At 44.8% G+C, this 10,686-nt stretch overlaps 1 protein-coding gene across 1 annotated transcript; it reads right to left on the reverse strand.

Annotated features, from left to right (window-relative positions):
* Positions 1 to 486: 486 nt before the first annotated feature.
* Positions 487 to 10,449, reverse strand: PPY (pancreatic polypeptide). The gene is made up of 4 exons (XM_074264755.1): positions 10,393 to 10,449; positions 8,579 to 8,754; positions 3,690 to 3,742; positions 487 to 602 (listed from the first exon to the last, which is right to left on the reverse strand). The coding sequence occupies exons 2-4, from the start codon at positions 8,752 to 8,754 to the stop codon at positions 487 to 489; spliced, it is 345 nt and encodes a 114-aa protein (XP_074120856.1). The 5' UTR covers positions 10,393 to 10,449.
* Positions 10,450 to 10,686: the final 237 nt, after the last annotated feature.

Raw genomic sequence — 10,686 nt, forward strand, 5'->3', positions numbered from 1 at the left:
GAGAGGAAGTGGGAGGAGAAAAGAAGGAGAAGGGGATGAATACCCCAACTTCTGTTTGTTTCCTCTGCTGCTGGGGCTTCTTCATCCAAAATGTCTCTACTTTCAGGCCTGTAGGAGAAGCAAAAAGGGCCCAGTAAGGATAGAGGGTCAGTGCTGGGCTGGCCCCTCGCTCCTGTCTTCACATTGAAACCTTCATTGTGCTCCCCTGGTGGAGGAGATCTTGGGCACAATGGTTGCCAAGTCATAGAGTGACAGATGAGAATAGAGGGGAATGAGGAGAAACAAGAGGTGACCTCAAAGTAAGTCCTTCCCCATCCCATCAGCCAAGATGTTCCTCATCTGCTATGGGCAGGAGAGAAGCCCTGCAAAGACATGGAGGGCACAATGGATGTGCAACACTTACCCACCCACACCACACATACACACACACACACACACACACACACACACATAAACATACACTCCCAAGTACACAGCCTCAAAGCCTCACCGCTTCTTCATCATCCTTCTATAAAGGCGATAGTAGAATTGTGCCAGTTGTTTTTTAGAGGCATTGTCACCCGGGAATCCGGGCAGGGTCCTATCCTCGATCCCACAACTCTCTACACAGGACAGCAGAGCCAGTAGTATGACTGCCAACATTATCCACTGCCTCGGATTACTCATCATCTGCAAAAGGGAGAGATGGCTAAGCTGTCTCCCCACCACATCTTACCCTTCTTCTTCCCAACCCCCTTCCCATTCACCTTCTCAAAGGCCCTCAGCAGCACCCAAAGCATTTTAGGATTTAGAGCTGGAAGGGACCTTGGAGTCCAACCCTCTCATTTTACACAGGAGACAACTGAAACTCAGGACAGATTTACCCAGGGTCACATAGGCAAGAACACACATTTAGGCAGACTTGGGAATAAACACCTAAATGTACTCACAAACATCCACACATTAACTGTTTTCCCAAGCCCAGCTTTTACATTTGCCAGGTGTGGGTTCTGATTGACTGGCCCACCTTCTCAACACTACCCTGGCTCTTCCTTGACCTCTCCCTACAGAATCCTGGTTACCAGAAGAAAGGAGAAAACCATGAAAAAGGAGCCAGCCAGAGGCTTTGTTGGGGCTTTCTTCATCCATTCTTAGCACAACCTTGCTAGGCCCTGGTAGCATCCTCCTTATTCCCTCCTCAGAGGTCAAGACTCTCAGACTGGGGCTCTCAAAAAACCATCTAGATCCTCCATCCCCAGAACACCCCGTTCTCCCTTAAGTCTCCCTTCCTCTTGCCTCTGTCTGCCCAATGGGGGAGTCTCAATCCTGGATTCTTCCTCAGTCCCACCTTCTCCCATCACTCTTCTGGTCTCCACTTCTCACAGCCAAGTGTCTCATCTAAGCCCCCTCAGTCCCACTCTTGGTCTTCCTCAGTTTCCCTCACTTTCTTGGATTGAGTAGTCTCCTTTTGCCCTCCCTTCACACTGCCCCCAAACTATCCCTTGCTTGTACCTTGCTGAAATAGTCACTGTATCAACAGCAGAGGTTGGAGCAAGAGGCAGATATAGCAAGGAAGGAGTTGGTGTAGGGGTTTGAGCTGTTTGCTGGCCCCAGATGACTCGCTCCTGGATTCTTGTCCACTGGGCCTCCTTTTATAACTGCCTGGCAAGAAGGAGAGGGAAAGGACAGTGAATCACAGAGGAGGGAGCAAAAGACAGCATGATCAAGAAAGGGAGCCGTCCCTTCTTCCCAATCCAACAGGATTACCTGACTTCCTCACTAACAAAGACAGGACCAGGTGAGGTGAGGATTTACAATCTGTAGGGTGAGTGCACTACCATGAATCCATGCCAAACCTGCCTTTCCACCACAGTTGGCCATCTAGATAATTTCCCCCCTGATAATAATAACTTCTTTCCCAGAATGATCTCCCACCATCAGAGGGAGAAGGAACAAGAACAGAAGGTCTCTAAGGTCTCATCCCAACGTTTGTTCATCATAATTGGGTGGGGAAAGGAGAGAGAACAAAGACTTGGTGTGGAGTACTAAGAGGTGTCACTGAAGCATGGAAAAAGGAAGGTCTTTTGGTCATCATGGTTGGTAACTGGACTTCATGTGGAAAGGTGGAAGTGCCATGTGTCAGGGGTAAAATGTCGAGTTATCTGGTAAGTGTCACAGTGTTTTCTCTGAAGGAATTCAGTCTTACTTTCCAACTCAAGCAAAGGTATTTAATGACATTTAAACACTCAATGGGTGGCCAAGCTCCCTGGAGGATACAGCAGCCCAGTCAACCAAGACAAGGATTTTGAAAGAGTCAATGGTGCTGATTCCATGAGAAGATATAGAAATTCTGAGGTTACAGGAGGAAATTGGGAAGGTCCTAAAGCCTTGATGGAAGTTATATAGATGGAGTTATATAGAATGCCCACTCAAGGGGTATTAATGTATGATTATGATATTGTAGCTAGCATAGGTTCACTCAATGAGAGCAAAGAAGGGGAACTGGGCAGGCATTATGTCATGGGAAAGGTTTATGGAGATTGATAGTTCAGTGTCCTGTTCCACATCCTGTTGGTGCTACTTTCTTATTGACTGATTTCTATGGTATGTCTCAATTAGTCACCAGGGCAGGCTGACCTGTTTTTATTTATTTATTTATTTTTTATTTCCTGTGATTTCTCTGGGATTTGGTGATGGGAGCTACAATTAGAATTCCATTGAAATGTGTGCTTTGCTCATGTCCTCACTCCAAAAGGAAGCCAGTATTTATGAAGCCCATACTAAACACTTTGCTAAGTGCTTCACAAATACTATATTTGTTCCTCATGAGGGATGTTAGGCCTCTTGTTATCTCCATTTTGCAGTAAAGGAAACTGAGGCAGAAAGAGTTTAAGTGAGTTCCCCATAATCATACAGTTAGTAAATGTCTGCTGTTAGATTTATACCTAGATGACCTTGGCTCCAGGTCTCTTGTTCTATCTCTACCGTACAAACAAGCCTCTTGTAACTCTAAGTAAACTGGGATAGGTGTGGGGAGCAACTTCACAAATTTCCACTCTCACATATAGTTGCCTCTCAGTTGATGCTGAAGCCCATCAGGTACAAACCAGGCAAAGGGGCCAAAGAGGCTGTCAGTGATTGGAATCCTGGCTGGTTGGCCATTCAATACCAGCACCTAAGGAATGGTGAGCCCAACCAAGACCCTTGCCCTTTTCTAGGGAAGAGTGCTAACTAACTAACGTTCTAATTCTCCAGCAGAGAGCTAAGCATTCAGATACTTGGGATATCATATCCCCCAAGCCTTATTCTGTCCCCATTTAGTGGCATTTTATTTTTTTCCATTTACTTTTAAAGATAATTTTCACCAATATTTTAAATTTTAAATGTATTCTCCTTCCTTCCCTTCCCTCAACCCTCTCCAAGACAGCATGAATGTTATACACATACAATTATATTAAACAGATTTCCATGTCAGTCATATTGTGAAAGAAAAATCAGAACTAAAGGGAAAAATCTTCCCCAACTTTTATGAAATATGAGGTGACTCTTTCCCCCACCTCCCTTCCCAATTCAGCCTAACTTATTTTGGGGTCCAAAAACAGGAATTATTCCAGGAATGTACAGGAGATCATGTCATCATTAAACCAATGGTATCACACTCAGAGAAACCTAAAGTCTGAACTCCCTTTTTCTAAGTAAGAGTATCCTACCTGTATGGAGAAGCCAGATGGCAAATTCAGTACCTTCAACAGCTCCTTTAGACCTGTGGGGGATTTGGAAGATGGGTGACACAGGGATATCAATATGATCATTCTGTTTGACTCTAAAGCAGCTAGTGCAGGAGTTCTCAGATGTGGCCAGCTGAGGACCTTTATTCGGCCCACTGGGTTATGGCAAATGGGCTGGGGGCGGAGACAGAGTGTGAAGTTTTGTTTTTACTATAGATTGGCCCTCCCTCAGTTTGAGGGACAGTGAATTGGTCCCTATTTAAAAAGTTTGAGAACCACTGATATGGAGTATAGCTTACAGGGTTCTAGGAGCAATCTCCCAATTCTAACAGGTGCAGATAGGTTTGGTCCTCAGAGATTACCTCACAGTTCTAGAGGATAAACCTGGGACTGGGCTCCTGTTTGCTCCCATTTGGCTTCCATCTCTTCCATATAATAGAATTGGATCAACTAATATCTTCACAATATCATGTAAATAGCAATTATTTAACATCAATAAGCTTTTGCAGAGGATTATTTATTGGGTAATCATAGCAAGAATTGAAGTTGAAAAACATTTTGTTTCCTGTCTCTTCCTTTAGAGAGTTTGCTCAGAAGGACTGCATCTCCTTTATCAGATTGGGAATTCCCTATAATTGGAATTCTTTTTCAGGTTGAGAACTCCTGCTGAGCCTATATGGTCCAGCATACAATGGGAAACCTAGACCCTTTTAAGCTCCAATCTTTCTCAGATCTCAGTTTGTATGAGGCAATGCCTATTTAGTGATTATCAGCTAGGTAAGAATTGAAGCAAAATGTTGCTTAGTTTGTCTTCAGAAAAAAAAAATCAGTACCATAGGGGAAGGACCTCAGAAATTCTATCCAAAAAATAGACATTATTTATTTGTTTGCATTTTCTGTCTAATATTGAAGGATTATGCCTCTAAAAGACAGTGTGAAAGGTAAAGGCTTTGCCCTGAAGGAGATGTCTTGTGAAGGGTGAGATGCCCTTGGCAGGAGGGTGAGCCAGCCAGACACCCCTCTTGTCTTTCAAGAGACACTGAAGCCTCAGTGGAAGGGAGGGGAATTGTTGGTATTTATTTGAGTGGTCTCTGGAATATAGCTGCAGCTGCCACTACTCTACCTGAGACTAGGAGGGGAGCAGCCTGAGACCAAGACAAGAGCCATGTCTGAACGGACCAGTCTTGGTTGAAATTTCCATTTGGGAGAACTGAAAAGAGACACTGATTTGCCTGCTCCTACTTCTCTCTTTGAGCAGGAAAATATAAAATCTGCCTGTTGTTCAGATTGTGTTTATGTTTCTGTTCACTTCATATTGAAAGCCGGTATAAGTCAAAGGCTGATCAACTAGAGAAGACTTGTACATTTTTTATTTTTTTTTTGAGGCTGGGGTTAAGTGACTTGCCCAGGGTCACACAGCTAGGAAGTGTTAAGCGTCTGAGACTAGATTTGAACTCAGGTCCTCCTGAATTCAAGGCTGGTGCTCTAGCCAATGTGCTACCTAGCTGCCCCATATATTTTTCTTTAGTGGGAAGGGATGTAATAGAAAAGAGCAAGGACTGAATGTTCAAAGAAAGAAATAATGAGAAATTGAAAATATCTCTGTAGGGAACTATCAGAACCTTCCTGGCTGGGGATTCTGAAGCCAAAGGAAAGAGAAACTGTTCAGGTGTGAGAAATGAGGGTTGAGAGATGCCCTTGCCCATGTCGAAGGCTTTGTGAAAGAATTTGCAAGCCCAAAGGTAGGTGAGGTTTGCGGCAAAAATGGGTTTATTATATACTGAGAAGAAACAGCTTCTTCAGTGAGCTAAATCCTGAAAGGAATTATAGCAAAAGTTTGGGCTTTCAGCCTTTGATTATATTGGGTTTTTGTGGCTCTGAGCCAGGAAGCAATATCCAGATGAATTTGAGGGACTAATTTTCAATTCAATAAAGTCTCTCCCATTGAATTGTAGGAGGTTACCATCTTGGAGTTGATTGAGATTTTAGGGTTTCTCTAACCCAGGTCCATCCCCACAAAGATCAAGGGGACACAGTCCACAACATTCCCCCTCAAGCACTCACCCCAAATTCATCTTCTGGAGCTGCTTCAAGCTGACAATGGTCATAAAGCTGTCCTTCTGTTCAATGGGAGCTCAGTCCAGGAAATGAGATTTAAAGATGGCAGCCACAACATCTAGGGGATGTTGTGTGTCCAAGTCAGTTGTTCCATGATCTTCAGACTCAGTGAGTAGCTGGAAGTTTGTAGCTTGGAGCTTGGAGGAAAAAAATTTCACGAGCAGGTTAAAAGTGGGGTGACATCCAGGGTAGAGATGGAGACATTTGGGAATGGGGCCTTTGGGCTTCCCTGAGGATGCTGATGGCCTACCCAACAATCCTGAATGTCCCAAGTGCCCAAGGAGCTCCCTAGCTGAGAGGCTAAGAAGGACTTAAATACTGGTATGGGCCATAGAATGACATAAAAAAAAAAACAGAGGGGAAAATGCTAGGAGCAAAGTTCTCATCTGTGGAGTGGGAAAAGGAAGGGAGGAGATTATAGTGAGAGAAAGAAGGACACAGACAATTTCCTCCTTCTCTATCCAGAGTGTTTTCAGGGGTCCCGTGGAAGAGGGAGCTTCCAGTCCTCTAGGGGTTCACAGGAATATTCTGAAATATCTGAAAGAGAGGTAACAGAGGCATCATTTTTAATCCTAGAAATCTGAGTCCAGCTGGGGAACCCTTCCAGTTTGACTGACTTTGGAGTACTTAGAATGGTCCTTTCCATTTTATATGAGTATCTATAGCTTTAGGGACATGCTCCTTTGCATGTTCTGAAAGGGCTTTCTGGATTATAATGATCTATGTGGCAAATTGGGTGACCAGATGCTGTTCTGGATCTACAAGAATGTCAGAAGCTAAGAAGGGCCTCTCATCCAGAAGTTCAAAAGGGCTTAGCCTAAAAGTGTCCACAAAGACCAAAAGCAACTTGAAACCTCTGCAAGGGGGCATATGTGTAAAGTCTATTTGCCAGCCTTCCCCTGGGTATGTGCCCTTCTCTGGCTTCAGGAGAGGGGGAGGTTTTACAGCTCCTTTAGGATTGACTTAGGCACAAACTGGGCAGGCCTGGCAGATCTGCCAGATCGTTTCTCCCAGCTTGTGACCAGCAAAAATGCGTTTTTTCCCAAGTGTGTAGCCTGATGAAGACCAAAAATAAGTTTCCACTGACTTGTCTCTGGAATTAAAAGTTGGCTTGAAGGTGTTTGGAACCATCCTGAAAGAGAAAGATTTGTTCCTGTGGGCTATAAGAAAGGGTGTAAGAATCAGGGAGCTGGGGTATTACTGGTGCCATAGTCAGGGGTGAATGGGTAGCAGCTTTAGCAAAATTTGTCCATTGGATTATGCAGTCACCCTGAACATGAGAAAGATACCCAAGACTCTTAGAGACAGTTTTCTGTATATTCAGGAAAACAGCTTTTATAATAACATATACCCAACTTAGATATCACCTGCCATTGAAGTCCTAAAACATCAGCTTCCTCTGCCCCTGCATGTCCTTTGATTCCCTCCATTATATCAAAGCCATTCCTTATGCACTTCCCAGATTCACAGAAACTCAGATTCAAGTCCTTACATTTTCACTGAAAAACTTGGACAAGGACCTTATCATAGATAACTCTCAGTATATTAATATGTAAAATAGGAAACTCTGCCTCATGAACGAATCAGATAATAGCTATGCAATCATTCTATAAATTGGAAGGAATCAAATTATAGAGAGAAACCCACAGAGAGACAAAGAGACTGATTTTTGATTCAGCTTTATTAAGCCTGCTTCAGGGATAATGATAGAATTCTGTAGTTAGCACCAGGGAGTGAGGGCCAGGACTGCCGGCAGGGCTCTGGAAAAAGGGAGAGGCAAATGAAGCAGGAGCAGTGAAAGTTCAGCTGATGGGATGACCTGTAAAAGAAGAGAAGAGATAGGTGGATGACAGGTCAAAGGTAAAGGCTCTCTCAGTTAGTATGAAACCTTGTCCCTATCCCCAGAGATTTCATAAGGAAATCTGATCCTGCCCCTGAGGGTTCTGTTGCCCATTCAATACTTCCCTCCTTTTTCAGTCCCATTTATTGTCTTCTTCTAGAGAGCACACACAAAACACATACACACATATGCACACATATCTTTCCCCCACCACACACATACATTATACCCTCCTTGCCCTAATCTAGAGAAATCCAAAGATTCGGGGTACTTGGTACCTGAGAATACTACAGCAGAACCATCTACTCCAATATATCCACACTATCTTGATAGAATCACCCTCCTGCTGCCCTCTTCTCATACTTGCCAGAGCTGCCAGAGCTTGCCAGAGCCAGAGCTGTCCACCCTCTTTAAGATCTGGCTCACACATAGACAAATATAGTCTCACAAATTCAGACATAGTCATTAGACACACAGAGAGATCCCCTGCAGCCTAAGCCCTATCTGGCAGAGAAAGCTGGGATTTGAACTGTGTATTTGGTAGAGAAGTGTATTTTAGGTGGGTGGTTTGTCTCCAGGATCAGAATTAGTAGGAATTTGTGGGTTTTTTCCCACTGTGTCTGCCTAAATTTGGTCACATTAACATGAAGTCTCACTGCTATGAAAAGTAGTCCATAGTCACATTTATTCACATACATCTAAGAGCAAACTCTACATATCCCCAGAATTGTAAAGTTGGAAAGGAATTCCAAGAGTACCCTTGCAGCCCACCCCTTTGCAACAAACCACCTAAAGCCTCTCCTTTCCAGCCTCCTGTCCAGGAGGAACTTACTGTCTTCACTACCTCACATTTATGTCTGCAAAACCAGAGAGCCCAGCTCAGTCTGCACTGACCACTGAGACACTTACGCACCTGGGCCGGGTGAGCCTATCGATATATCTTCGCATCTCAGCAGCATACTTGGCCATCTGCTCTGGGGTAGCATCATCTCCAGGGTAAACTGGCTCCTGGGGAGCCCTCTGAGCACTCAAGAGAGCCACACAGCAGGAGAGGAGCAGAAGAGAGAGGCAATATCGAGGGGCAGCCATCTGAGGAACAAAGGATGAGAGAGAAGAGTCAGAAGGGAAGGCCAGGGGAGGAAGCAGAAGGGAAATGGAGAGAAAGAAGAAAAGGAAAGGGGAGGAGAGGGGACAGAGGAAAAAAAGATGTTAGGATAAGGGAGAAATGAACAGAGCAAGGCAGAAGAGAACAGAGAAAAGGAAAGAAACAGCTAAAAGGAGGGACAGGGAAGAGAGGGATACAGAAAGGAGAGGAGAGGGAGACAGAGAAACAAAGAAAGAGATAAGCAAGAGAAAGAGGTAGACAGTCCAGAACAAAAATTGAGAGAGACAGAGATGAGAAACACAGATATAGACAGAAAAAGACACAAACAGAAACAGAAAGACACACAGAGACAGAGAGAGAAAAGAGATACAGAGAAAGACAGAGACAGACTAAGAGATGGGGAAAGAGAGACGAAGAACAAGAGACAGACCAAGCCAGAGAGAGACAGAGAGGGAGCAATGCAAGAATGTTCCAAATGCCAAGAGAACACTTGACAAACTGGATACTCAATGATCATTCCAAGGAAAGACTAAGAGCAGAACTGCCAGTCCCCCGACTCCTCTGATATCTCACTCATCTTCTCCCCTCAGCTCCCACCCAGCCTCCCTCCCCAAAGAACTTCTTACATGACCAGGGCCTCCATTATAGGACAACACACTCGTGCACGCACCCTCCCTGTCTCAGGGGTAGAACATAACTGCTTTGGGTCTTTATCCAGGACACTGAAATCCAAAGAGCACCAACAGCATTTACTGGCAGCCCTTCAGCAAGCAGGGTGGAAACAACTGAACTAAGTTCTCAGAGAGCAAGAATAATTTGTTAAAAACAGAAAGCAGCAAGGTAGCCCAAGCCCACTTCCAAAGATAATATGCCCCAGAGGGCCCTGCTCATCAAGCCCTCAGACACGAGTCTCCCTAGTGAAATGGCCTTGAGGAGTCCCAGTAACTCTGCCCAACGTCCTGGCATTCTGCCTTGTGCATCCTTCCTCAACAGGGCAGGACTCTCAGTTGTATCCCAGTGAATTGGTCCTGAAATTCATCTGGGGTTTGCATTATGGAGTTTGTCCTCCATTCCACATTTGCTAGTTTTGGCTCTGCCTCTGGGTGACCAACCCCGCACTTGGTCAAAGCGAAGATTGACTGACCCATGTATAGCCGAAGGCTGAGAAAATGGTACAGCCTCCACTGTGCCACACGGCAACACAGGCACACAGCTATGTATGCACAGAGTCAGACATATTCGGGGGAATATGAACATACCTGGGCAAACTTCCTCCAAAAGACTGGCCACTCACACCTAGGAGTGCCTAGGGCATGTCTCCTTTCTGCTACACAGGGCACCTTGTGTCAGAAATGGGCCCCTTGGATGTCACAAGGGAAAACCTCCAATCCCACAGCCTCAGCCCTTCCTTCTGTAGAGGGGCACTTTATAACTCAGCTCCTAAATCTAAACCTCCCTTCATTCTACTCTTGCATCATTCCAAGAGTTCCAAGACTCTTTCCTCTGTGTCAGCCTCCAATGCCCAATTGTGATCTCTCAAAAGCCTTCCTTCCCAAGTGGTCTATTACACCCAAGGGACAGAGGTGCCACCCCCAAGTGTCTTCATCCCTGTGCCCACTTACCTTGAGTCCAAGAAAGTAAACCAGTCTAGTGGGTCAGGAGCTACTAGTGCCTCAGATCAGACGGGGTCTTCCCCACAAGCCATTCTGTCCCTCTTATATTCTTCCTCCCTGTCTGACTCCTCAAAGTCTCTACATGCTCATCATCATCCCTCTCCTTTCACTAACATCACCTCCTCCAATACCCCACCAAAATAACTACATTTTGGTACATGGTAGGTAGCATAGAAAATGCTGTTTCTTACACTGTTTCTTTGTTAACCTTAACTTCTGTTAAGTACGTCAGTTTCAAATGTA

This window comes from Sminthopsis crassicaudata, chromosome 4 (genome assembly GCF_048593235.1).
Source record: "Sminthopsis crassicaudata isolate SCR6 chromosome 4, ASM4859323v1, whole genome shotgun sequence".
Lineage (NCBI taxonomy): Eukaryota > Metazoa > Chordata > Mammalia > Dasyuromorphia > Dasyuridae > Sminthopsis > Sminthopsis crassicaudata.